The sequence below is a fragment of the Candoia aspera genome, chromosome 10 (assembly GCF_035149785.1).
Source record: "Candoia aspera isolate rCanAsp1 chromosome 10, rCanAsp1.hap2, whole genome shotgun sequence".
Classification (NCBI taxonomy): Eukaryota; Metazoa; Chordata; class Lepidosauria; order Squamata; family Boidae; genus Candoia; species Candoia aspera.
This window is the reverse complement of record NC_086162.1, coordinates 8,558,730-8,586,600: the sequence shown is the minus strand read 5'-3', so window position 1 is coordinate 8,586,600 and position 27,871 is coordinate 8,558,730. Positions and strand designations below refer to the sequence as shown.

Genomic DNA, 27,871 nt, shown 5'->3' with positions numbered 1-27,871 from the left:
GCTTCGTGGGGGGGCGAGCTCGAGGCAGCTGTGGCGGCGTCCTCCACGCTCGGGCGACGCGCCTGGAGAGTTTGGCTCTCGCTCGGCCGCCCCTTCCTCCCCGGACAGGCCGCCCGCCCGCCCGCTCGCTCGCCCGCTCGCTCTCGGGGCGGAGGCGTGCGCATGCGGGCGAGCGCGTGAGGAGCGTGTGAGGAGCCACCGCTCCTCTTGGATCAGAGCGAGCGCGGGCGGCCGGGCGGGCTGGTTCCGCCGCGGCCGCGAGTTGTTTGCGACGCGGGGACGCCGCTCTCTGTCCCCCATTCCCTCAGCGCCGACCCTCACCCCGAAGCCAATATTCCCGAAATCAAGAGATACGCGGCGGCGGCGGCGGCGGCCGGAGCCGCGGGGCCCATGGCGGCGGCGGCGGCGGCGGCGGCCGGGGGGGACCGCGGCGAGGTCGCCGCCGTCGCCATGGAGGCGCTGGGACCAGGTGAGAGGCCTGCAGGTGTGGGTGGGCCTGGGCAGGGTTCTCCGGCGGGAGGGGCCGAGGCGGGTCCTGGGCGGAAGAGGGGAGGGGGCTCGCGCGGTGGTCCCGACAGCCCTGTTTCCTTTCCCTTTAACTGGGGTGGGGCTGGAGGTGGCTCGGGTTTCTTTCCCGTCGAGCCCTGGAGGAAGAAAGGCGCGTTTCTCTTCCCCCCGCTTCGAGTGAAAGGGGAAGGAAGACCCGAGGGCAGGTGCTGGTGGCTCAGGACTCTTCGGGCGCCTTCGCTCGGCTCTCCCCACGGCGATGCGGGCCTAAAAAGGAGTTCTCGTCGGTTCCTGACTTCTTTGGGGCGGAATATTTGCCAGTGTTTGTAAACACGTAGCACGTGATGTCTTTAGGAGCTGCTTAAAATCTTGGCTGAGGTCTTGGAAGATGGAGCACCACTTTCCCCAGCCTGCTGCCCTTTGAAAACTTTGAGACAGCAACACCTGTGATTTGTAGTCCAGGCTGAAGGGAACCCTAATTCAGTATATCTGGAGTGTGTGGTGTGGTGATGGACTGTGCGCCACGATATGAATGCAATCGACAGACTAAACATTTGTTCACAAATCTCATCGCTTTATGGCATGATTGAAACCTGGTTGTTAAAGGAACCACAGTTGCCAAGGTTTGCACAGTATGCTAAACTGTAAGCCATGATTTATGGACCTCCTTGCTAAGCTCAAGGCAAACAAACCACATAATGGCTTAGGTGATGTGTGAACCCAGTCTCTGGCTGGATTGTTTAGAAAGAGGGGAAAAGTAGCATAGTGCTATGACCTAACGTTTGTAGAGTAAATTACCTTGTGGTTTAGTTACTTTCTAATCTGTTTTTTGTTGCCTTTGGGAATTTTTAATGGAACAGCAAGAAGAAAAGTATGTTTTGAGAATATGGAGGTTTAATTTGTTTTGTTCAGTTATATATTTATGCTTTAAGTTTTGTCCCCATTTTCCAAGATATAATATTTTAAGTAGTTTTGAAGAATATAATGTCTTTGATTATGCCCATATTGCAGTACTTGTCAAAAGTCAACTAAAAAATAAAAGCACTGCACAAATTCCAGAAAATTCTGTTTCTTGGTTATGATAAGGAGTTTCAGCAGTTTTTGATGAGAGTGCAGTAGTTTTTAGATGTAACTCTTGTTACTGTGACTCTAAGATGCCTGGTACAGTAAGTGTGAATATGTCAGTTACATTGGTGGTGATACTTCACTTTTTGGCTGTATTTGTACAGCATGCTAATCCAGCCTTTCTCAACTTTTTGACCCTGGAGGAACCCTTGAAATCTTTTTCAGCCTCAGGGAACTCCTGCATATTCAGGCCCAATACAGGCCAGAAGTTACAAAATTCTTATATCCATTTCACAGGTAGGCTTGTATGTATGCATCAACAGTGTTCTTAAACTAAAAATAAAGAGTGAAACTTACCTCTTTAATGTGAAGTTGCCCAAATTTGAAATAATTTTTTAAATAAATTGTGATCGCCCAGGGAATCCCTAGTGACCTCTTGTGGAACCCTAGGGCGCCACTGAACCCCAGCTGAGAAACCCTGTGCTAATCCATTAAACATTATTAACAAATCATTAACAAACCAGAGTCACTTGCTGAGATGGGTGGCTATAGAAATCAAATAAATAAAATACTGGCTTGTGGCCATTTGGTTTTGGCTTAGCCATTTTTTTTTTCCTGTCATAAGAGCAAATTCTGGGTCTGGTGCTTCTAATGTCTAGGGAGATACTCAAATAGGGCTCTGGAAGTTAACTTTAGCAAGGTGCCTGAGATTTTTCAGCTGAAGGATGGAGCAGTTAAGTTTTAGCATGATGAAGTAGGAATTTCATCTGACAGCAGTAAAGTATTAATTGGGACACTAAATGTAAAATCTTTAAGATAGAGTTGGAAGAATTGTATTTATGAAGGCATTGTAGAGGTGAATTATCAGTTCTCAGTGTTAGGTCTCAGATTAGGATTGTTTCTTGTGTTGGGCTTTTCCCCATGGATTTTAGCACATTTTCCTCACAATTTTTTTTTTTTTTTAAGCTCTGGTTTAACTATAGGCAGCTACCAGAAGTAAGCCGCTATAGAAGGAACAGCATGAAAAGGAAGTTCTGGAAGTCAATGATTAGGTAATAGGCAGAATAATTTTTTATTTTGAGGTGATTTTGCTGGAATAAATGCTCAGGTTCTGACCTTTTTTATTTGTGATTTTTATAAATGCTCATTGAGAGTAAGATATGGGTAAACTATTTTTCTTTCTTGCTGCTGGTGAGAGCAGGAATTAGAGCTTCTATGGTAACTGGAGAATATTTGGAGAGAAGTTCTATTGCAGCTGATCCTTTCTTTTTCTTTTTGTCTTCATTCCCACCCCATCTCCCTTGAAACTTCTTGAAGCTCCCATATTATTATTCTACTAGCTGGTGTGTTTGAGATCTAACTCTTGAGCAAAGACTAGCGGGTGTGGCTCTGGCAGTGAAAGGTAGGGAGTGGTGGTCTATGTGGGTTTTACATTTGGGAGTGCCAAGATACTTTCAGGGAAGCAAGACTGCAGCTACAAGCGCTTTTGGCCACGTGCCAGACTGTGTAGCCTCGTTAGGGTCCTACAGCTCTTTCAACTATTCCTTTTAAATGCCAGGTAGATCCAAAATAAAACACAAATTATTCCTGATTTGATCATTGTAGAAATGTGATAGATGAAGTAGAAACTTGTTTGACGTGTTTGGAACATACATAGCCAGTTGACAACTGTTTAGCATCACTACAGGAACTAGTTACATCACTGATGACAATGGTATAGCTTACTTTGATCAGTCCCAAACAAGCTAAGCAGAATCAAACCTGGTTAGTATTTGGGGGAAGATCACCAAGAGAACTGGGGATTGTAGAGTGGGAAATTTAAAAAAAAAATATCTGAAGAACACAGTGACAAGCTGCTTTCTTGTTGTTGCCTAAAAACAATCTTGAAGTATCTATGTAGACACTAGCTTGATTTGAAGATGACTTTACTTACAGGAATAAATGGCAATAAAGCTTAATTGTTGACTATGTAACAATACACTTGCCTTTACCTTTTTGCCAAGAAATATTTTTCCTTATCTATGTATTTATATTTTGGACTGAGATTGTCAACAGTGCTAACCATCTCCCTAGCCAGGTGTTGGAAATAGTCTTGATTGTGGTATTCTGAAAAATTTCAATTTCTGTGCCAAAGCTTCTCAATAGACACCATGGCAATTATGTGTTTGTCTCAATAACTGTATTGGGAATGCTTGTGAGAGGTTATATAGTCTATTTTATTTTCTGTTTTTCAACTAGAGGAAGATTATCATTAGTTACTCATAATTGGCTTATTGTCATGTGAGGGTTAGTTTTTCAGCAGCCTTTGAATTTTGGAGATATTTTATAGGTGAGCATTTTCAGAGGTTGATTCTTCAAATGGTTTCCAGTTAACATTAAGGAAATAATCTGATTGATTTGGCTCTGGAGATTTCTAGAAAAGGGGGCATTCATAGATAGTTGACAGAATAATTCAACAGCTTATGCATAGGGAATTCTACTGAGGCAGTTGTGACAGTGAGTTCTGCAAAATGGACGAAGGTTCATGTGATGTTATTGAATCCATTTGAATAGTGCTTGGTTGTCCAATATATCTAATGGCAGCAGTCTTCATTGCATTAGATGCCACCAGCAATAAGTCTTTTCAGTAGAAGTTATCCTTCTTCTTCCAGAATTGGCCTCCAGGCCCATTTCTCTGAGACCCTTTTGCATGTGGAAAAAATGTTTCCACCTGGCCATTGCCTAAAGCTAAATTTTGATGCTGTTTTTTTGATTGGTATTTTAAGTGGGATTAGCAAAATTTTGAAATTGAATTGAGTTGTAACTGTCTGCAACCTTCCTTCAGTACCTGTTTTAAGTGAAAAAGCCATCTATATGTATAAATAAAACAATATACCTTTGTAACTTCTTTGATGGAGAAAGTATATATAGCAATCTTTAGTGACTGAAAGTGAGTAAAGCAAACCACAGGATTTTTTTCCTCCTGAATTTAAGATATATAAGAAAGATCTATGCCAATACTGTTTTGATTGTGCAAAAAGTAAAACAGATTTTCTTCATTGTTTATTGTTAGGCGAGATCATAGTTTTGTATATTGACTCATACAGTACTTTGTGTGTATGTGTATAGCCAATTCCTAGTTGACTGACTACCTGCATAGTGTACTTGAGACTGATGGAGAATGCTTTCTCCTTCCTTCCTTTCTTGATTTATATCCCACTTTATTCCAAGAGATCAGGGTGCTGGAAATAGCATTCCATCCATTTTTTTTCTCCATGACAACAACAGTGTAAGTAGATCGGGTTAGGAAAGAGTAACTGGCTCAAAGTAACCTAATGAGGGGTCACTTCATCTCCATTACTGAAGGTGGACTTGAACATGGATTTCTGTGGTCCTAAGTTTCCTAACCACTACATCACAGTGGCTCCACCACAGGCTTTGCTGACTTGTGGAGTATTTTAATCATTTGAACTTGTAAATATGTGGATTAAATTGTAAACCGTCCAGAGTCCCTCCTTGTGGGGGGAGATGGGCGGTGATAAAAATTTGATAAATCAATAAAAACAAGTGTGTGAAAAAGCTTCTTAATTTGATCAAGAGAAAAGTATGGGTAGGATTTAATTAGTCTGAATATGCTTGATTCTTTGGCATGCTTTTGCTATAAAACATATGGTTGTTAAAGTATTTGAAATAAATTTTTAGTGCTTTAAATATCTGAAATAAGCTTTTGGTAACTGCAGACCATAAAGAACATTTGTGTTCATGCCATACTATTTAAAAAACTAGTACGTTCTTTAAAAAGTCTTTAAGGATGTTTGTATATATCTGATGCTTTAAGTATATTGTTCCTGCGAAAAGCTCTTGGCTGTACCACATTTCATGCAGTAAGGGGAATGGAGGCCCAAAGGTGCTTATTTCAGTTACTGCCCTGGCTTTGTGGAATGCCCTCCGTTAGAATTAAGGAGTTGTTCTGTAGGTTTAATGTTTTGGAAGTTGATGAAGATGGAACTTTTCCTAAGAGCATTTGGTTAAATAGTTTGTTTGCACCATCCTCAATTGATTTCATTTGGAATTACTTTGGATATTGATTATGTGCTATCAAGGTGGTGTTGATCTTAATGATCACATAGATGGACTTTCTCCAGGATGATCTGTCCCCAGCCTGGCCTTCAGGTCTTCCAAGAGTGCACCAATTGTCACTGAAATCAGGTCGGCCCACATTGCTGGCGGGGGTGGGGGGTTGTTCCTGGGAAGTTTGAAGAATGCTAGGAGTGTATGCCAAGAGTCTATACTCCCAGCATGGTCCCTCAAAGCATCAAGGTCATCCAACTGCCCAGCTAAAGCAAGCAGGCATCTATATCAGGCAGCAGTAATATAAACAGATAATCACTTTAGTGACAGTGGCAAAGGCATCATTTCACACTGCATGGGAAAGGGCAGTGTCAAACTGCTCCTGTATTTTACCAAGAAACCATAGAATTCTTTAGATTGACTTAACTGTTGATTTTATTTTAGTATTTTATTCGTTTTATTTATTTGTTATTATCACTAAAATATATTAACCAGATCATCCGCAAGGTTACTGTAAAGAATATTCTAGGCAACTTGTGGGTAACATTGCTCCAGTTTGTTCAGAGTTGGACTTCCTCTGGGCAAATCCTGTCAAGGTGACTGAAGCAAGGTCTTACATGGTTACCTGGTATTAGCCCTTCGAGGTAGTCCAGATAAGCACAACAATGAATACTAACTCTATCTTTATTGTAAGGTTACATATTTCTCCCCCCCCCCTTTTCCTTTTACTCTCTAGAAAACTAGGGAGGGTCCCTTCTGAAACGCTTCCCACATCTCTTGTGCTTCTGTGGACTGACATAGCTTGCATGACAATTGTCTAGTCTGTGGCTTTTCCTCCTGTCTCCCAAGGTCATTCCCACATACCATTATACCTGGGATGAGTTTGAAACTGTAACTCAGGAAGTGAAGGCCACCCAGGAGGTGACATGTGGTTGGGTACATGTAGTGTCAGCCTCCTTGAGGAAGAGGATGGTTCCACCTGATTTGAAGGAGGCAGTGGTATACCCCTTGCTCAAGAAGCTATTGCTGGACCCAACAGTCCTGGACAATTTTTGCCCAGTCTCCAGCCTTCCTTTTTGATCAAGCTGTGGCTTCAGAGTGCCCTAGGGGAAACAGATTACGTAGACCCTTTTCAGTTAGGTTTCAGATCAGCAGTACTACTGTGAAAACATTGCTTGTGGATGATCTCTGGTGGAGCTGGGACAGGGGTGATGCAACAGTCCTGGTTCTTCTTGATTTCTCAGCAGCTTTTAATACTATCAGTCATGGTATCTGATTGCAGTGTTATGGTTTTTCCCCTTTCTCTGTGGTCTGTTCCAGTTGGTTTGGCAGGAAGGAGAGATCAAGCCCCAGACCCTTCATGTGTGTAGTTCCCCAGGGCTCAATTCTTTTATCTCTCCTGTTTAATATGTACATGAGGCTAGTGGGTGAGGTCCTCTGTTGGCTTGGAGTCAGGTATCATCAGTTTCTGGGAAACATTGAAAGTTGGGCTTTCTTTGGTTTGACTCTGCTCAAAGCAGATTTTTATTTGTATATATGTTCTGTTAGCTTATAAAACAGATTAGAACAATCCCCTTGAATGTATAGGATACACAAAACTTCAGAGTAGATGCTGAAATATAAAGATGTGTTTGTTAACAAATGAAGGCTATCAGCATCCTATAATATGTCCCTTCCTGGAAAAATTGTCAGTTGATTCAGTATAATCAATTATTATTATTAATTATACATTGTTGGCCAGAATGAAATTTGGGAACCTCTACTAATTTGAACAGAAGTAATGTTATAAAATCCAGTTCTTCCTAATTTTTCAAAAATATAGTAGTATCTATTTCCTTTTTCACCTTGAAACAAAACTTTAAGGTATCCATGGTTACCACAGCCTCATTTTCTCTCTTTAGCTCCTGATGGTAACAGCAAACAATACAAAATATATGAGTAGACATAATCGCTCTATGAATACATCAATTAGCATAGCATTTATTCTAACTACACTATTTGGATTACCCTGAAATAAGTCAAATATGAGTGAAAAAATAAATTCAAAGTATACTTCTTAGTGTTATTATAAGACCAGAGGTATAAAATAAGGCAAGCCAGAAACAGTAATTGCCTCTATATTCTTAATCGTTGTTTGGGGGAGGAGGATGTACATGAGTGATTATTGGTTAGAACAGTTTGGTGTGCTGTGTGTTATGAGTTGTAATGTCTTCTGTTACTTGTGAGTAGAATATAATGAGTGGTGAAAAGGAGCGAGCTCTGTCTGTGTGTGGTGCTCTACTCCAGATATAGCCTGCAAGTTACCCGTAAAGCTTACCCTTGCGTTGGGTTTGTGTTTCTTAATATTTTCTAGATTGGTTGTGGTCATAAACCTAACATGGTGCCAATTCAGTTGAGAAGCTTTGGACAGACAGGTATAGCAATGGATCAGCCCCAGATGAGTTTTGTTGCAAAGTGTTTAATACATTTCAGTTGGAAGAGGAGTCTGGTAAGCAGAAGCTGCGGGTGTTGTTTGACAAATTTGGAGCTCGCTGTGCACCAAGAAAAATTACTACATATGAGAGGCCCACTTTTTGGCAAGGAAACAAAGAGACGGTGAAGATACCGATGCCTGTGTAAGAGTTAAAACTTTTAGTGTAGTCTTGTGAGTTTGGATAATTATATGAGTAACAGCGAGAGCAGGACTGTTAAGGATCAATGATTTAACATTGGAACATGCTATTGATATTTGTTCAGCTGAAGTGTTGGCTGTCACTCAATCAGAAGGTTTTGGGAGTGGTGATAAGGAAATGGGTAGATTGAGGAATAAGGACAAATAACTCTACAAAAACTATGCCAAAGACCAGAGCTTGGAAGCACCTATGTTTGAGATGTGGAGTATCTCATCTAAAAGAAGCGTGTTCAAATGTTGGAACAGAATGCAGAATTATTTTGCAGAATGACAGAACTAGGGACAAAAGTTACAGACCAAAACATGGGCACTGCATGAGGAAGAAGATTTTTATGGAGAGCATAGAAGATGAATGGATGGTGATTTATTAATAACAAAAATGTTGGTGTTTGTAAAACTAAATTTTAAAATAGATACAGGGCACTGGCAAAGGTATAAAAACATGCAAGTAAGATCACTAAAGGCAAACGTAAGGTCAGGAACATATTTAGGACAAAGGCTGCAGGCTATAGAAAAATGTGAATTGTAGATAGGAAGATATAAATTTGATGTTAGAGTTCCATGTGATAGATTTTGAAGTAAAGGCTGTATTAGGGTTAAATGCATTTACTGATTTAAATTGGCAAATTCAGTTAGATGGAAGGAGTTCAAAATTGTGAACTCTAAATAAACCTTTTGAAAGAGACCAATCTGAATGGTTGCCAGGAATATCTCCAGCTCCAGAAGTATATCAAAAAGCAATACAGGAAACTCTGGAAGGTTTAAAAGGAATATGGTGTTCTATTGATGATGTACGGATATGGGGTAAGGATAAACAGGAACGTGATGAGAGAGAGAACTTTTGGAATGGTTTATGGGACGAAATTTAAAGTTAATTAAACAAAAAGTGTAAATTTGGACTGCGGTAAAGTATTTAGTATATGTATTAACTTCTAGTGATGTGAAACCTGATTGAAGCTTCGGTTAGCATGTCAAATCCAAAGAATAAAAGAACTATAGCAATTTTTAGGTACAGGTAGTCGTCAGCTTACAACTATTTGTTTAACAACCATTCAAAGATACGATGGTACTGAAAAAAGTGACTTACGACCGGTCCTCACACTTAAAACTGTCAAATCATCCCCACAGTCATGATCCAAATTTGGGCACTTGGCAACCAGCATGAATTTATGACAATTGCAGAATCCCAGGGTCACGTGTTCGCCATTTGCGATCTTCCCAGGGGACTTCTGACAAGCAAAGTCAGTGGGGGAAGCCAGATTTGCTTAACAACTGGGGCAAAAAAGGTAGTTAAATAACAACTCATTTAACAACCGCATCACTTGGCAGCTGAATTTCCAGTCCCAATTGTGGTCGTAAGTCGAGGATTACCTGTATGGCCAATTGCAGGTGGTCCTCACTTAATGACCACTTGTTCAGCGACTGTTCAAACTTACAACAGTGCTGAACAAGTGGTACTTAGGACTGTCAAATAGGATGGTAGAAAGTATTATACAGATGGTGAAGAGAATGTTAGAATGTTAGAAAAATCAAAGCTGGATGGTTCAGAGTTTTATTTGGATCTTTTGGCTTATAGAGAGAACCGTCAAACTCTTAGATCTTCCTCTGTGCAGATGGCTGAAGGAACAGTTTTTTGAAGAAGTTGAAGGGACTTAAGGAAAAATGGAGGACCTTATTCTATCTCAGCTCAAATGCAGAAGGAAGAAGAAACTACAACTGAAAATACCATTGTAGAAAAAGGCAACAGTAGAATTTCAGAAAAATAGCTAGTAATGATGTCAAGGGGTAATGTTCAGTAACAAGTATGGTATGGGAATTTTGTATCTTGGGAAAAAAGCAGGGAGGGAAGATGCTGTGAATAAGTAATCTGTGTTACTTGTGAGTAGAATATAATGAGTGAATAAAAGGAGCTAGCTCTGTTTATATCGATGACTGTCTTCTTTTGTAACCTGCAAGCTATCAGTGAACTTCATTTGTATATTGGATTTCTCTGTCTTAATATTTTTTATGTTGTAACCAACGTAACAGGATGTAGTGAAGCTTTTCATTGGACATGTAAATGCAAGCCGCTGCTTAATGGGACATGACCTAAAACTGATTTAAAATTGTTCAAATGTTTGGAACACTACAATTTTGGAGTAGGCTTACCTATCAAGCATGCTTCCATTTTTTCCAGGGCCGCCAGCCACTCTTTTCCAGCCGCCGCGTCGGCCTGGCCTGGGAACAGTTGGGAAACCAATCCGTCTCTTAGCCAATCATTTCCAAGTACAGATTCCTAAAATTGATGTTTATCATTATGATGTGGATATCAAACCAGAAAAACGTCCCCGGAGAGTGAACAGGTAAGATAACCTTTATAGTTTCAAGCCTATTTTTAATGGTTCTCTGACTGCTAAAAATTTGTGGTGATGGTGAAAGGTCCCCTGTGCAAGCACCGAGTCACGTCTGACCCTTTGGGGGGACGCCGCTTTCGTGACGTTTTCTTGGCAGACTACAGAGAGGCGTGGTTTGTCATTGTAGTTATAAATAAAATACACCGTGGACATACGTGGAACATTCCTTCATCTATCTCCTCAGCAGCAGAACTGATGACAGACTATTTGTACTTAAGCTAATTCACATTTTGAAAACCAAATCAAGAACATTAAATGCTCTTATACCATTAAATTGTTCTCATTTCACCTCTAATTTGTATCACTTTCCAGGGAGGTAGTAGATACCATGGTGAGACACTTCAAGATGCAAATATTTGGGGATCGACAGCCTGGCTACGATGGCAAAAGAAATATGTACACTGCACATCCTCTACCTATTGGAAGGGACAGGGTAAGTCATTTCAGTAATAGCCTTCAGAATTGCTGAGGTTAATTCAGGGATCCAGTGCCATCTTTCCTAAGAATGTCATACTGAGCTTCCTCATTTGCACTGTTACAATAATGAAGTATCAAAATAGAAGTTTTAGGTTTGAAACTGGCATTGCTAAACTGCACATCCCAGCTTTCTCAGGGAGTGTATCCAGTGGTAAGAGAAACTGAGAATTGTACTTTTGCCACACCTGGAGGGTCAGTGATTCCCTGACTTTGTTTTAAAGCAATACTATATAAAGAAATATTATGCGGAAGTTACAAAGGATGATAAAACTGTGTCCCTTGGCATTGCTTTGAACCTATTAAATAACATTCAGTATTCGTTGCTTTCTCATGCCTGAACTGTAATGTCCTCCATTAAATGAAGCATATGGACTTGCTTTAAAGTGCTTGAAAGCCATACCTGAACTATAACTTTTTGTTGTTCTGTGGAGGAATGATCTGGGGCTTTGATGGGTATCTGCTGTAGCTAAATAGTAGTGAGTTTGAACTGAATTCAGTCAAGGATCGGTGGGAAACTAGTCTAGCTCTTGAAGATGGTCTCTTCAGTTAAAGATCTGCATAGTTAATGCTCACTGTTGTCTCTTGAGGTGGATATGGAGGTCACACTCCCTGGTGAAGGGAAGGACCAGACCTTTAAAGTGTCAGTTCAGTGGGTGTCTGTAGTCAGCCTTCAGCTGCTCCTGGAAGCTTTGGCAGGGCATCTGAACGAAGTCCCAGAAGACTCTGTGCAGGCGCTAGATGTCATCACACGGCATCTTCCCTCTATGAGGTGAATATCTATTATTCATTCTTTGTTGGACTGTAGTTTTCTCAACAGGTACTGGTTGAATCTTTTATGCATGTTGTGGCACACCATAACTCTTGTGGGTATTCCTCCTTCCCCTCCCCCCTTTCAGAACTGAAGTATAATCCCAAGGATATCTCTAAGGGATATATTGGTTTTCTGCCACCACTAAACGCTTTTGTTTTTCTCATCTATCTTTGACTTGGTGGAATGTGGGGAAGGTATGGAACAGCAGTCACTTTTTAAAATAACACTTGAATAAAGAGTCAAATTAACTTTTTAAATACAACTTAAATGGAGTTGCAAAATGTCTCCAGTTACAATTTAGAGTATAGAAATCAAATAAATAAATAAATTCTCTAACTCCTACAGCAAGACAATTCCTACTAATTTATATTTTACAAACAATCTGTTTTTGTGTTGTGCCTTCAAGTCAGCATTGACTCCTGGTGACTGCCTTGACTGGTCCCTTCAGTTTTCTTGGCACAATTTTGGGAGGTGGTTTGCCAATGCCTTCTTCCCAGGGCTGAGAGAGAATAACTGGCCCGAGGCTACTAATATTTGCCTTCCATGGCACTTAAGATCTATTCCAAAGTTTGCTGAAGGATTTCCTTGGTCTAGGGCTATGAGCTTCTCTCAGATCCATTCTTTGACCCACACCCAAAATCCCTCTCTTCAACCTCTCTACCTCCAGAATTTTAAACTGGGAGGTAGTACCCTAGTTACTATTTTTTGAGTGACAGTTCCAATACCCACTCATTACACATGTGCTTTAACTTATACTGATGATGTTGAATAGTGGCATGCCAAAGCTGATGTGATGGAACATCCAATTTAGAACAAATTGTTCTAAATATGCTCCAACCCTGAAATGGACTGTTCTGCGGTAGAACTTTTTGTTGGAACATTTTGTGCATCCCTAGTACTGAAATAACACACTAATAGGTAGAACTAGAATTTTGAACAGACTCGAGGTAGGAGAATGCAATTAATTCCTATGCTGATGAGTATCACGACCTTGTTTGTCAGTGGTAACCTTTGTATGGCTGCTTTATTAATGTGCATTCACAGAGATCTTAGTTTCTGAATTTATATAACCAAAGTATCTATCAACACAGAAGAGATAGTTGTTAGTAAGTGTGGAATAATCCAAGATGGGCAGAGGTTAAAAAACAAAATTAGGGGGAAAGGATGAGGATGACTGTAGGCGGAAACTATTAGCCCAGTGGGAACTGAATATCCCTGGTGGGCACAGAGGACAACTGCTTGCTTGCAGGGGAATAAAACCAGAGGCTGAATGCGATGGAGTGTCTTGAAAGAAGGCTGGCTGTTGGGCATATGCTATCCTGTAATACTTAGTTATAGATCCCGCTTGTCTCACTTTTGATACTTGTAATATTTTGTACAAAATACCTCAAATACGCCTTATCTGTAACTTTTCTTGACAAACCTGAATAGATTCTCCCATTCTCACCAGGTACACCCCAGTGGGGCGTTCCTTCTTCTCTCCCCCTGAAGGATACTATCACCCCCTGGGAGGAGGTCGGGAGGTCTGGTTTGGCTTCCATCAGTCTGTCAGGCCTGCCATGTGGAACATGATGCTCAATATAGATGGTATGGAAGAAATCCATTTGCTTAAATTATCCTAAATCTCTCCTATGAGCCTTTTCTCAGCATCCCCCTCCCCCCTTTTTTTTTTTAGTATCAGCAACTGCTTTCTACCGTGCTCAGCCTATTATTGAATTCATGTGCGAGGTCTTGGATATTCAGAACATCAACGAACAAACAAAACCCCTTACAGATTCCCAACGTGTTAAATTTACCAAAGAAATCAGAGGTAACACCTTAAAATAATAAAATAGGTTTTCACATATGTCGAATTGTGGTAAACAAAAAACTTGATTTCTGAAACTTTTGCGGCATATTCCCACCCTTGGAAAATTATAAATTGGGCTAGTTTTGAAGATTTTTGGTGGTGTTCAAAGAGAACGTTTTTAGCAACAGCTAGAATCGCTTCATCTCCTGATATTTAAATTCGTATTTATGCTTGTTTTACTGTAAACTGTCCAGAATCGCTCTTTGAGTGAGATGGGCAGTGACTAAATTTGAAATACAAATAAATAAATAAAAATGTAATGCATTTAAAAATAAAAAACAAGCTTTTAGGTGTGAAATCGAAGCATTGGAAAACCGAGTGCCGAGTTACGTTGATTTGCAGGAAAGCACCCATAAGGATGGCAGAGCCATTCTTAGAAAATGAAGAAGTGCTGACCAGACCAGAATTTTATTTGCTGGTTGCTCAACCACCCAGGAAAAACAAAAAACATAAATTGGGAGCACTGGGGATGTTATAGGTCAGGAGGTGGAGATGGTTAGGGAAAATGGCAGAGGTAAGTTCCGGTGCTCTGTTTTTGGAGGTGGGGTTGTGTCTGTTGCCAGAGTGATGTGCACATGTGTACACACACAGGTGTGTAATATCGTTGCACGTGTGTGGCCAAAGCATTTTTGGTGTGCTGTGCAGATGGATGTTTTGTCATTGTGTGGATGTTTCTCTGAGCATCCCCAGTTTGTCTTTCAGAAAACATACTTTGTTGTTTCATTTTCCCCCCATGAGCTTTGGGATGAATAGATTTTGGAAGATTTGAAACTATTTAACTTGGGCTGATTTTTATTATACGCACTCTGAGCATTTTAATCGAGCAAGCCAGATACAGTGGGTTTGCAGCAACTGTATAGATGATAAATGTAGTCATGGAGAACCCAGTAGTTTGCCTTGGTCTTTGAACCTTCTCAGTGTATCATACTGGCTTTTACTTACTGGTGTCTTTGTGTTTCCACTGGATTTATAGGTCTAAAAGTGGAGGTGACTCACTGTGGTCAGATGAAAAGAAAATACAGAGTTTGCAATGTTACTCGACGACCTGCTAGCCATCAAACGTATGTATGCCTAATCTTTTTTTTTTTTTTTTTTTAAAGACTTGGAAATCTTTTATTTCATTCTGTCTCTGTTTTGGAAAAGCATTTTAGAAACTGAAGGTCTCACATAGCTAAATCTACGTATTTCAGAGCTCTACAAAAGTAACAAACTCTCATGCCATTATACATGTCATTCAGAATCGGACACAAAAAAAGTGACTTGCGTTTTATGACCATGTCGCTTAGTGACAGAAATTATGGCCCCAATTACTATTGTTAAGCAGGGACCACCCGTACGTAATTGAAGTGCAACAACAGGGGGAAGTCGGCATCTGGCCGCGCGTGCTAGTACTAGAGCTGTTGGCCCCCCAGACGTTCCATCGTCCATCTCTGATCACGTTCGGCTTTTATTCATTTCAGCAATACAAGTTTGGGTGTTGGGAAAATCATTTTGTTGCTCCTTTTGTTAAATAGTTGAGAATCCAAAATTGTTATTTGTGTTCTGATATGATAGACAAACCTCTTCCTTGTGAAATAAGAATCAGATATGTATTTATTTACATTTCTGCTCACAGGTTCCCTCTGCAGTTGGAAAATGGGCAGGCTATGGAGTGTACAGTAGCTCAGTATTTTAAGCAGAAGTACAGTCTACAACTGAAATACCCACATCTTCCATGCCTCCAAGTAGGGCAGGAGCAGAAACATACATACCTACCCCTTGAGGTAAACCCTTAGGTGGTTATATTCCTCGGTTCTGTTCCAGTGCCTCAGACTTGTTCACTTGGCATCTTTTTTATCCTAGGTGTGTAATATAGTTGCTGGCCAGCGTTGTATTAAGAAGCTAACAGACAATCAGACATCAACCATGATCAAAGCAACAGCACGATCTGCGCCTGACAGGCAGGAAGAAATTAGCAGACTAGTGAGTAACTCTGCTTTAATCTCCTGAAAATAAGATATACCTCAGAAGCCTGGAGTAAAATGGTGGCTGGAAGATACTTACCACTTTAGGATCTTTTCTTGCATGAGCTTTGCAAATCTTTTTCCTGGGGTCTAAGGCCATTTCTAGTCACCAGGCCTACGAGGTTATGGCACACCCAGAATGTGGTCTGTCCAAGGCGTGCAAGATGTGATAATAAACTCCACCACCTCATCCTTTTGGAACACAGCACGTAAAAATTCACAGGTAACTACAGCCAAAGCCAAGAATAGCAGCCATCAAGAAACAAAGGCACACGGTGGATTGCCGATTGAGCTACACTTATTCAGATGAAATATTCACATGCGCTGTTGTGCGTATGTTTAAGAGATGTTCTCTGAATCCCCAGGTCAAGAGTAACAGTATGGTTGGTGGCCCTGATCCGTATCTGAAGGAGTTTGGTATTGTTGTCCATAATGAAATGACAGAGCTGACAGGCAGGGTATTACCCGCACCAATGTTGCAGTACGGAGGCAGGGTGAGTACTTCATAATTTTCACCCAATCTAGATTGCACAACAGATCTCCTATAGTGTTTAATGTGTACGTTTAGTCCTTTAGACTCTGTACTGGCAACCGATTAAAATTTGCAGCTAAAAATATAACTGATCATAGAAATGCAGCACTAAGGGTTTGCCTGTGCGTTAGTTTCTACTCTTGATGAAGAATAGCGGTTTGTGTTTGATTTTCCTTAGAACAAGACCGTCGCTACACCAAATCAGGGTGTCTGGGATATGAGAGGAAAACAGTTCTACGCTGGCATTGAAATTAAAGTGTGGGCTGTTGCCTGCTTTGCTCCTCAGAAACAATGTCGGGAAGATTTGTTGAAGTAAGTAGTTTCCTATTTATTCATTCATTCAAATTTAATTATTTATTTAATTACTGTCATTAGAAATTTCAGAATGAGAACCTAAGAATTGCACACAATCAATATTTTATTACGGCCACAGACCAGAATTAAAATTGCACACATGCCTGCAGAATCATACTAAGATTGCCCAGCCCAGTATTACATTTGCAGCAGCAACCAGCCCAGAGTAATTGGTTGTCCTCAGTTTCTGATATCCAGAGTTATGTTGATAGCGTGCAGAGAAATTTAATCTAACCCAGTGTTTCTCAACCTTGGCAACTTTAAAATGTATGGACTTCAACTCCCAGAATTCCCTAGCCAACATGCTGGCTGGGGAATTCTGGGAGTTGACGTCCACACATCTTAAAGTTGCCAAGCTTCAAAAACACGGAATTCTGGGAGTTGACGTCCACACATCTTAAAGTTGCCAAGCTTCAAAAACACGGATCTCACCTAATGACTGAGAGACCTGTTCCCTGAGAATCAATCCAGTTCTCTTCTCAAAACCCATCTCAGGTAGAATAGAAGGGATAACATGTACAAAGGTAGGCTTGTTCCCGTACTAGCTATGGCTTATTCTGCGTTTCTAGGAGTTTTACAGACCAGCTGCGCAAGATCTCTAAGGATGCAGGGATGCCAATCCAGGGCCAGCCGTGCTTCTGTAAATACGCCCAGGGTGCAGACAGTGTGGAGCCTATGTTCAAACACCTGAAATTGACATACGTGGGGCTGCAGCTAATTGTAGTGATTCTTCCAGGAAAGACACCTGTCTATGGTAAGGAAGAGACAACTGGACCCAATCCACAATATAATTATTGTAGTGAAAGAATGCGCAAATACATTTTGGTGCTTAGCATCACCTTTTCTTTTGTAATGATCCTGTGCAAACTCTCTAAAAGAGAAAACAAAAAACCTTTCACTACCTCAGTCATCAATTCAAGTCACTGGAAAGGGATGGGGTGGGGATAGAGCATTTAAAGAGACTTCTGGGTATTAAAAACAATTTTTTTCTTGCAGCTGAAGTTAAACGAGTCGGGGATACTCTCCTGGGCATGGCCACCCAGTGTGTACAGGTGAAAAATGTGGTGAAAACATCTCCCCAAACTCTGTCCAATCTTTGTCTGAAGATCAATGCAAAACTTGGTGGAATAAACAATGTGCTTGTACCACATCAAAGGTCAGCTTGAACTTTGGGGATCCAACAGAGCAAGCATATGGCTGAGTTTTACTGAAAAGTAGAATGACGGAAACATTCAAAATGAAAGTCCTTGCATTGGGAACTTCACCATTTATCTAATTTAAATAGTTCTAAATTTTTCCTTAGGTATAGAAACTTCTGAGAATTTCTGGTGTGTTCAGGACTGGTCTCTAAATAGCCTTTCTTTTTCTTTTTTAGCTCACATGTTCACTTCTACTATGATGTGGATACCTAGGACTGTATAGTTGTCAATACTAACGTCTGTACAATGGTCTCCATTTTAGAAAGTGGGGCTATATGGAAGTCCAATGTAGGATTCACATTTGTCACTGTGGCCCTTGAGAGTCTATCTTGCTTTTTGTAATTGTTGTTTTATGTTAATATATTCTTCAGCTTTCTTGATGACTGTGGTGACCTGACATTTTTATTCAAGGATGGGACAAAAGTCCGTTAAATTCTCTTTTCCACCCCAAAGTAAAGCAAGGATTGATTGAGAATTAACATTAATTGTTAGATGGAACAGGGAGCCACGTACTGTAGTGACTTCAAGATACATTTATCGTTTGCACTTTAGATGAGATGGGACATATTAACTGTGGAAGAGGTAGAACATGGTAATACAAAAAGAAGCACTAAACTTCCCAGCACGAAGGTACAACTGAAAAATAGCTGGGAGAAAAACAGAATTGATAATTAGAACTGCATGGAACATTGACAAGTGTTGATTTTTTGCTGGTCTCCCGTTAACATGCCCCTCTGTTCAACTGCACAGACCCTCAGTATTCCAGCAACCCGTGATTTTTCTGGGAGCAGACGTCACCCACCCGCCTGCCGGAGACGGGAAGAAACCTTCCATTGCAGCAGTAGTGGGAAGCATGGATGGCCATCCTAGCCGCTACTGCGCCACAGTGCGGGTGCAAACGTCCCGTCAAGAGACATCACAAGAGCTGCTGTACAGCCAGGAGGTGATCCAGGACCTGACCAATATGGTGCGAGAACTGTTGATCCAGTTCTACAAGTCCACTCGCTTCAAGCCCACGCGGATCATTTACTATAGGGGAGGTGTATCAGAAGGGCAAATGAAACAGGTATTGATCTAGTAATCCATACGCGGAACGGGGCCCAAGGAAAGTCCATTCCTTTTCTCGATAGCCCAAAAGGAGGTTTATGCTAAAAATGCATTGGACGCAAAAGTTGACCACCCAGTTTGAAACTGCTCTTGAGGTTCTGAGATATTTGTCAGCGTCACTTGCTGAAATGCAGCTGCGCATAAATGAATCTGGCAGTGGCTGCAAACACTAAAATTATTCTACCTTGAAAACTGCCTTGCATTTTTCTCACGTTAAAATTGGGGTACATAAAGCAAGTAACTACTTCCCCACCACCACAGGACCAGCTGTTTAAATCCACAAGCAGTGAACATGTGTGTAATAAAGTGTGATTGTTATGTTAATGTTATGATGTCTATTGAATTTTAAATGATCTGATAAACTGCTAATACATCAGTCCTTAAAAGAGAGCTTTGGAAAAAGATGTCGCTGTTGTAACTTTGGTGTGGAATCCTAGTACTGCCACTGAACAACTTGTCCTGGCGCGTTACATTTCTTCCCCGCTCAGATGTGCTTGAAAAGTAGATAGGCTGCCTCTTCATCCAAACCATCTGTATTTTATATGTCAGTGATACATCCTGACCCTAATTAAAATTAATATCTAAGCCCAAAGCATATAGCACTATGGACCCAAGCAGCTATAGCGCTACACGCCTTGGGATTAGATATTAATTTAAATTAGGGTCAGGATGTATCACAAGTATGTACACTACTCTATGTACACAAGCAGCAGCTTTGTGTGGTGCAGAGGGGTAGGCGGCAGCATTGCAGCCGAAATTCTCCCCACGACCTGGGTTGGATCCCAGCGGCAGCTGGATTCTCTCTCGGATGGCCGGCTCAGGTCGACTCGGCCTTCCGTCCTTCCGAGGTCGGCAAAATGAGCACCCGGCTTGCTGGGGAAGCTGCTGACTGGGGAAGGCAGTGGCAAACCAGCCCACTCTAGTCTGCCGAGAAAAGGTTGCGAAAGCGGCATCCCCCCCAAAGGGTCAGACCTGACTCGGTGCTTGCACAGGGGACCTTTCCCCTTTCACTTCACATAAGCAGCAGCTAAATGCACTTGTCTATTTCCTTCATGGAAAGCTTGCGAAGTCATACTTCGAAAGTTTTCATGAACTGAACTTACTTGGTAAATTCAGCAACAAAAAAATTGGGTTGGATTCATACCCGTTTGTACTTAACGGTACGGCAGCTGACTTCATTAATTGCCTCGTACAGCCCAGGCCAGGAGTTGATTTCCAATGCTTAACATTTCTAGGTGGCTTGGCCAGAGCTTATTGCAATCCGGAAGGCCTGTATCAGTTTAGAAGAAGACTACAGACCAGGAATCACCTACATTGTTGTGCAGAAAAGGCATCACACAAGACTTTTTTGTGCTGACAAAACTGAAAGGGTAAGTGACTGGAGAGGGAATGTAAGGCATCCTGTTAAATTCTGCAGCTTGCAGGAGATGCCAAATGGCTCTTACTAGAAAGGTGCCAGGGTGGGGTGGGAGGAGTATAAATGCATTTTTTATAAGGCTAGGCACTGGTGTTTTGTTTTTTTGGTGGGGGGAATAAGTTTACACGTTTTGCGTCAATAAAAAATATAATGATTCAGAGATGGCTCTAAGTTGTCAGTAACAAAATGCTCAGATGTAATTGCTGCTGCAAGTATATAAGGTCTGACTGAAACTGAAGCACCACTTTGGGGCATATTGGAAGGCAGCCCTCAGCACTCCAATGATTCTTAGGAGAATGAAATGTGCAAGATCCAGATAAGTCAGGTCCATTTCATTTCATCTTGCTTACAATTGGAGAAGTTTCCATTCAAAATGTTTCAAGTTTGATCCCCCATTTCAAATTGCAACAGCTGTTCCAACCTTATGAACCTAAACTAACATTTCAAATTCAAAAATGTTTTGTGTATCTCTGCTTGTCAAGCCATACATGCCTCTCCTTGCTGCCCATTTCTTTCAGTGAAATCCAAATGGCTGCTGTAGGGCACTTGCATGTGGGTAATGTGAAAATATGCCTGGTTGGATATTGCTTCATGTACATCTGAAGCAAAGCTGAAGTGTAGAGGTGGAGGAAACTGTTTGGTTGCTCAGTTAGTCTTGATCCTTAACCTGCTAGGCTAGTGGTAAGGTTCAGGTGTGCTACACTCTCTCTCTATATATGTATGTATATACGTATATATGTATGTATGTATGTATGTATATATGTATATGTGCATATATATATATATACATACATACACACACACACACAGACACACTCACATAAAATCATATAATGAGTTCTGCTTGTTTTGTTGACAGGGATGCTGCATATTAAGGGTTATGGCTTTCTTGTCTGTAATAGGTGGGGAAAAGTGGAAATGTTCCAGCAGGCACTACCGTGGATAGCACCATCACCCATCCGTCTGAATTCGACTTTTACCTCTGTAGCCATGCAGGAATTCAGGTAATCCATCATATCGTCAGTGGTGTTGGTTATTGTGTAACGTTTTGTGGCTCGTACACGGATGAAACCGGCTTTGTGTAAATTAAAAGTTAACCTTGGTCTTTAAATGGGTGTGGAACAAAGTGGCTTGAGCAGATGTAGTTTTGCCCCTGAAAAGTCAGTGAAGCCGTTTCTTTTGCATTTCTCCTCAGTGGACAGCCTTCAGCCATAGGTTGAGGAACCTCCTCTTTTCTTCCTCTTTTGTAGAAACTCTCTATAACTTAGTCCAGCATTTCTCAACTGTGGCAACTTTAAGATGCGTGGAGTTCAACTCCCAAAATTCCCCAGCCAGCCTGTGTAGCTGGGGAATTCTGGGAGTTGAAGTCCATGCATTTTAAAGTGGCCAAGGTTGAGAAACACTGACTAAGGAAAAAGAGAGGACCTCTCTGGAGAAGAAAAGAAGAGGAGGCTTCCTCATTCTGAGGCTAGTCCCTGTATCATGTGCATTACGTCCGTCTTTTAAGAATTTCAGTAGTGGATTGACTGGCTTTCTCTTCTTTCAGGGAACCAGCCGCCCTTCTCACTATCAAGTCTTGTGGGACGACAACTGTTTCACTGCAGACGAGCTGCAGCTACTGACGTACCAGCTGTGTCACACTTACGTTCGGTGCACACGGTCTGTCTCTATCCCTGCTCCTGCATACTATGCCAGGCTAGTAGCCTTTAGAGCAAGATACCATCTTGTGGACAAAGACCATGACAGGTGAGCAATCGTTGGAGCAGGAGGTTTCAGTTCAGTGGGCCCTGAGTCTTAGATTGCATTCTGTATGACTGGTAAGTCGTAGGGAGGTCTGCCCTTCCCTTCTCTTTAGCCCTGGATTTTACCTAGTTATCAAACACAAAGCTCCTTCCCTTGTAACAGTTAGAAATTCAGAGGTGAGTTAGACGCTTTTGTGTGGAGTGAGTTGGTTGTTGTTGCATAAGCTGTATTTTATTGCTGTGGGTTAAACCGCTGAGCTTGCCGATTGAAGGTCGACAGTTCGAATCTGCGTGACGGGGTGAGCTCCCATTGCTAGTCCCAGCTCCTGCCAACCTAGCAGTTCGAAACATGCCAATGTGAGTAGATTAATAGGTACCGCTTCGGCGGGCAGGTAACGGCGTTCCGTTTAGTCATGCCGGCCACATGACCACGGAGGAAGTGTCTACGGACAAACGCCGGCTCTTCGGCTTTGAGACGGAGATGAGCACCGCCTCCCAGAGTCGGACACGGCTGGACTTAATGTCAAGGGAAACCTTTACCTTTACCTTGTTTGTTTATTCAGATTTCTATCACTGCCCATCTCCCTCCAGAAAGGGGGACTCTGGGTGGTTTACAATAAAATTAACCAATTAAAACGATCCATATATAAATTACCAAACAACCAAGTAATAAAATAATAAATGTAAATATAAAATTCAGTATGAAATATTGAACAGTTTGCAACATTCCTGCCTTCTGATCATGGATTCTGTTTAATTTAGTGCATTGGCTAAAAAAAATTGAGAATGCTCTTGTCAAGATAATCCACTCCAAAGAAGTCTGCAGCGGCCCTGAAGTTGCAGTAGCAGAGCTTGTTAGTTTTGCTAATCCACCGTGCTAAGCTAGTTCAAACCTTTACTCTCCCCACATCTTGGATATTTCAGAAGAAGATCTAGGTTAGAGATCAGATGCCTGCATCCCTTGTAAGAAATGTAGGGTTCACTTTTAACCTGGCTTGTATATTGTTGTAACATGAATAGAACCCATCTCTGCCCACCACTTAGAAGTGACCCTTCGTATAGAAACACTGGTGACAGGCAAAGGGTGGAGAAGGCGGTTGAGGAGCACTGCCTCATCGAGAAAGGGGTTGTCTTTTAAACTCTTCTGAATTTTTTTCAGCGCTGAAGGCAGCCACGTTTCAGGACAGAGCAATGGCCGTGACCCTCAGGCACTAGCCAAGGCAGTGCAGATCCACCACGACACCCAGCACACCATGTATTTTGCCTGATAAGACTCTGCAGCGACGTGGCCAGCGTGGCCTAGCTGGGCAGGCCACCAACCATCAATAGTCAGGGCTCGTTTTTAATTCAGGCTGCCACCCACCAGCGGCTTGGGACAGGTGCGCTGAATCAGTACCTGCAGCCAACATCTTGTGCAGGCACAGTTGAGCCATTTTTATTTTACTCCTTTCCGTAAACAGAAATTTCATAAACAGTCTTTGCATTGGACTGAATTTTTACCTCAAAACGCAAAAGGCTGATCCTCTTAAAAATTTTTAAAGGACTTGGCACGAAAGGTTTTTATTGAAATATTTTGCTAATCAATTAATTTACGTTACCTCTTCATCCCACGTTAAGCTTACCAAGAAGCTGAATTTCTGCTGGGCTTTGACATACTGCTTAGTGAGTCTCCAGATACGGCAAAACGAGATTCCGCCGTTTTTTCTGTCTGGAGCCGCATAGACTTGATCGATGAATTTTTGGTGTGAAACACCTTTCAGCAAACATGAATTTTCGGAGGTATTGCTGTTTCTTTGGTTCTGTTTTTTAATTTTTCGCTTTGTCGAGTTTTGCTGGTTCTCTTTTTGTAAATCTCTCTGCAGTCCTGGGCTGCAAAGCAATTGCACTATAACTGCGAATTCAGCCTGGTGGTACTTCTGTGAATGCGCAACGTGAGCAGAGAGTAATCCCCTTAGGCAGGTCTAATACAATGTAATTATCATGGTTACAACTGCCACCGTTCGATTCAAAATGCTGAACTGCTTCCCCTTCTAAAAATAGGTAACCAGGTTCTAAACAATTAGTTTTAGTATTTTTCAAACATCACAAAAAGTGCCCATTTTATGCTGCTATGTTTGACAAATTGAAGTCATTTTTAATACTCTTTTTCATAGAAGGTTTTAACTTTGGCAATAATTTTTTTTAAATAACCTGGCAGTAGCTTTTCTAGTCAGAATCCATTCTTAGGTAGATTGACTTATCTTTGCTGAAGAGAAAATTAGTTACTAAAAATGGATCAGAAGAGGCTCCCTTCATGCTTTTTACAAATGATTATTTTTAACTGTTTTATAGTCACCATTGGTCTGTCTACCCCTTTTTATAAGCTTGGAAAGTGGGTGTTGTGTATAGAAAAGGCTTTGCCAATTTGTACAGTTGTGTATAGTGTGACAGTAGCAATCAAAGACTTTTACCAGCAATTTAAATCCTGTTTTCTTTGACAATTTAGGTTTCTTGCATGTACAGCAACCCTCAGTAGCATGTGTGAAGTGTGAACTGTGATGTTGATCTTGACCCTCTCCGAGTAGGATTCTTACTTGCTGGGCTCTCTTCCGCTGAAACGTGTAATACCAAAACTAGGATGGGAGGGGGATGTGCAGACAATAGCAGTGCTGTGTCGAGACTGGCTTGTGAGTGGTAGCACACAATGCTTTAAATTCCTAGTTTTTGGCCGAGTTGATAGGGCACCACTGTGAAAGACTGGGATTTTGCCAATGGTTGCACTGTAGTCTTCAAATGGAGCGGTGGTGCCGCTGCGTCACGTGACCTTGTGAGCTTTTGGATCCAGACTTGCGAGTTGGCAATACGATACGCCGTTTGGATTTTCCTTCAGTCGCTTGAAATAGAGCTTCTAGTAACTTGGAAAAGACACCTTTCCAAGGACACTATTCAGTTGTGTCAGAGTACACTGAAGTTAGTCTTCAAAAAATAGTTTTATAAGCTTCTTCCAGAGCTGTGTGTGTGTCTGTGGGGAAGGGCCCGTGAAGTGTTTGTCCCCATTCAGAAAAAGAAGTGAAGCAGCTCAGTTCTGACACCCAGAACTGAGAGACATTAGATTTCTTAAGTCTAGGTAAGTCTTTTTTTCTTTTTTTCTTTTCCTTGAGAATACCTCACTTGGGCAATCAGTATCAGGACACACAGGGAGGGAGAGTGGCCACTGCTTTAGTTAGTCTGCTGCTTTTTTAATGTTTGTTCAGGGAGAAAATGCAAGAATTTAACTCCTGCTGACCCAAACAAATGGAGAACTGAGGCACCTTGAAAAGAGTTTAAGCACCTGTTTAGTGTGTAGCATTTTTTTTTATTGCACTAGGTAAGGACATGGTTTGAGAGAGAGAAATAAGAAAAATGGACATTGTACCATCTGGGTACGCAGGTGGCTGCCCTGGCACCTAGTGCAGGTGGAGACGAGGAATGGGCATACCCACCTGTCTGCAGTTGAGACCTCTTTCCAAATCCCAGCCAGGTGACCTGAAAAACCAGCTTTCCAAAATGCTTGTTTACCTTTGGCTCCCCTTCTGCAACAAAAGCTGCTTTTGCTGCCACATCCAGACCAGGATTGCGTGGGATGGCCTGGGCAGGGGTTAAACCTCTCGTCCTGTCGTTTGCTGGCAAAGCAGATTTTAGCAGCAAGCTGGGATTCCCCATCGCCACCCAAGATAGTAACGAAAAGGAGCGATTGGGTGTAGACATGCATTTTTAAATGCTGGGTTAATCTTAGTTGTAGGCGAGCCCAAACTGTGAAGACAGGAAGCTTAACTGATCTGGGAAGACTTTTCTGGTTGACTCGTTATAAAATAAGGCTGGCGCTATGTGAAATGTTTTTGTTTTTGTTCTTTTTAATTTCTATCATAGGAAAAAAAAACAAACAGATTTTGATCATACTTTTCTTGTGTATTACAGACCACAGCTCATAGCTGTCCTTTGAAATCATCTGTATTTAAGAGAGAGATATAAGCAGGATTCTTTTAGTGCATTATTATCACAATGAATTTTATCATCCCAAAAATGTCTACGAGAAAACTTTCTTGCCAACTTTTGCACTTTCTTGGAATTTTTCATGATTTCCCCCGCCCCCCCTTCCTTCTTCTTGCCTCTGTTGAAAATTTTCCTGTGCAAAAAATGTCCAGTCATCTCCTAGTTGCTGAAGAGTCCAGCGATGTCATTTTGGTGTGTTTCAGAGCTGAGGATTTTATCAAAGCAGACGGCGATGAAGATCTCCAAAAGCAATAGAGGGAAGGTCTTGTTGATCTTGGGGAGACCTTTTTGGCTCACTGGAACCACCCCTTCCCCTGGGGATGAACTGAATGGTGATGCATGTGTCAATCAATGGGGAGATGTGCATTCTGTAGCTGTAGTTCTTAAGGTTTCAGGTTTTGGTCTGGCTTGGTTTTTTAATGTTGTTTCCTTTCCTTGCAGCCAGTCTTCTCCAACCGTGTTGTCTTTGGTTGTTTTGGGCTACAACTTCCAGAATTTCTACTTGGTGGGAGAATCTTGGTTTGAATAAAGCCTGCTGGCTCCTTTTTTCGGTGTTACGTCATGGGAGATTTCAAATGTAGCAAATTTGAGCTGTGGGCTGGAGGGGAATGGGCTAAATTGGACAAGAAGCTCTTGGTGCTTATAGAAAAATCAAACGTGGTTCTTTCCCTAGGTCTTCTGCCTTTTTTTTTTCCTGAGCACTTTTATTCCAAAGAGGCTCTGAAAAGCTTTTGCTCTGTAACAGAGAGTCTTGCTTACTTCTGTGACTTCTGGACATTTTAAGAAGGGCATCCAAGGAGACTTCCAAATCAGATGCAAAAGATGTTTCATGTGTCTATGATCCAGAAAAGTCTTTTTTTCCTACACCCCTAATATCAAAAATCTTTGTCTGTGTGATGGGGAAAGGGCACGGCTGTTCTTACCTGACCTCCAATCAAGTGTTCCCACTCCCGCCAAGAAAACTACCTTTGTTGATAATGCTGTGGGTCTTTTTCCCCTTCTTGCTCAGCAGCAAGGCGGTTGCTCTGTTTTCATTTTGGTAAAACGGAGTCCAGAGGGCATTGTATCAATACTGTTTCAACTGCAAGGTTTTTTCCCTTGTGCAAATTGAGGAAAGATCATACGTGAATATCATTTAAGGGTTTCCTTAGACCTTGCTATTGACACTTTCGTGATATTTCTACGTCTAGAGCCTGGACCTTGTACGTAAAACTCGTTTGCATATGTTCATTTTTGACTTCTGATGTATTTTTCTTTTTGTTTGTTTCTATATTGTTAGACTTGTAACGTTATAAATTGTATTTTATTAAATTGGACTGGATGTATGTCTATAGCAATACGAGGTACTTTTTCTTTAAAAAAAAAAAACTCTGGGGTGGGTGGGTTAACAGTACCTCCCTCCCCCATTGCGATATGCTGGCTGTGTATAATTGCAATGTTTTTTTTCTTTTTTAGCCTGCAGGGATTTTGTGTTCATGTGTCCAAAAAAAATAAAATAAAGGCATTTGTTGCCAAATGTTTTTTCTTCGGTGTGCAATAAAAAGCTTGTCTTTTATTTTTATTCTAAAAGCAATGTTCCGCTGATAAATTGGCATAATATGGAATATCAAATAATATAATTATTTGGATGCTTGGCCATAAAATAGATGATTGAGAACTTGTAATTTAGAATATTTAAGAACC

The 27,871-nt window shown here is 41.4% G+C and overlaps 1 protein-coding gene across 2 annotated transcripts; it reads left to right on the top strand.

The window, feature by feature from the left end:
- The first annotated feature begins 162 nt into the window (after nucleotides 1–162).
- Nucleotides 163–27,716, top strand: LOC134503349 (protein argonaute-4). Of its 2 annotated transcripts, XR_010068532.1 has the most exons (19): nucleotides 163–469; nucleotides 10,470–10,635; nucleotides 10,999–11,119; nucleotides 11,751–11,932; nucleotides 13,425–13,561; nucleotides 13,650–13,784; nucleotides 14,797–14,884; nucleotides 15,439–15,586; nucleotides 15,666–15,785; nucleotides 16,192–16,320; nucleotides 16,537–16,670; nucleotides 17,282–17,466; nucleotides 17,709–17,868; nucleotides 18,662–18,977; nucleotides 20,254–20,388; nucleotides 21,338–21,439; nucleotides 21,982–22,181; nucleotides 23,337–25,523; nucleotides 26,630–27,716. XR_010068532.1 is itself a non-coding variant. In XM_063312132.1 (18 exons), the coding sequence occupies exons 1-18, from the start codon at nucleotides 391–393 to the stop codon at nucleotides 23,443–23,445; spliced, it is 2,646 nt and encodes an 881-aa protein (XP_063168202.1). In that variant the 5' UTR covers nucleotides 163–390; the 3' UTR covers nucleotides 23,446–27,716. The 2 variants fall into 2 exon arrangements, 1 of the variants encoding a protein (XP_063168202.1); XM_063312132.1 differs by having other exon boundaries at nucleotides 23,337–27,716.
- Nucleotides 27,717–27,871: the final 155 nt, after the last annotated feature.

Coding starts and splice junctions, on each gene's coding strand:
- LOC134503349 (XM_063312132.1), top strand. CDS start 391: ATGGCGGCGGCGGCGGCGGCGGCGGCCGGGGGGGACCGCGGCGAGGTC. Junction 17,467..17,708: donor AGGAAAGACACCTGTCTATG/GTAAGGAAGAGA, acceptor TTTTTCTTGCAG/CTGAAGTTAAACGAGTCGGG. Junction 22,182..23,336: donor GTGGACAAAGACCATGACAG/GTGAGCAATCGT, acceptor AATTTTTTTCAG/CGCTGAAGGCAGCCACGTTT.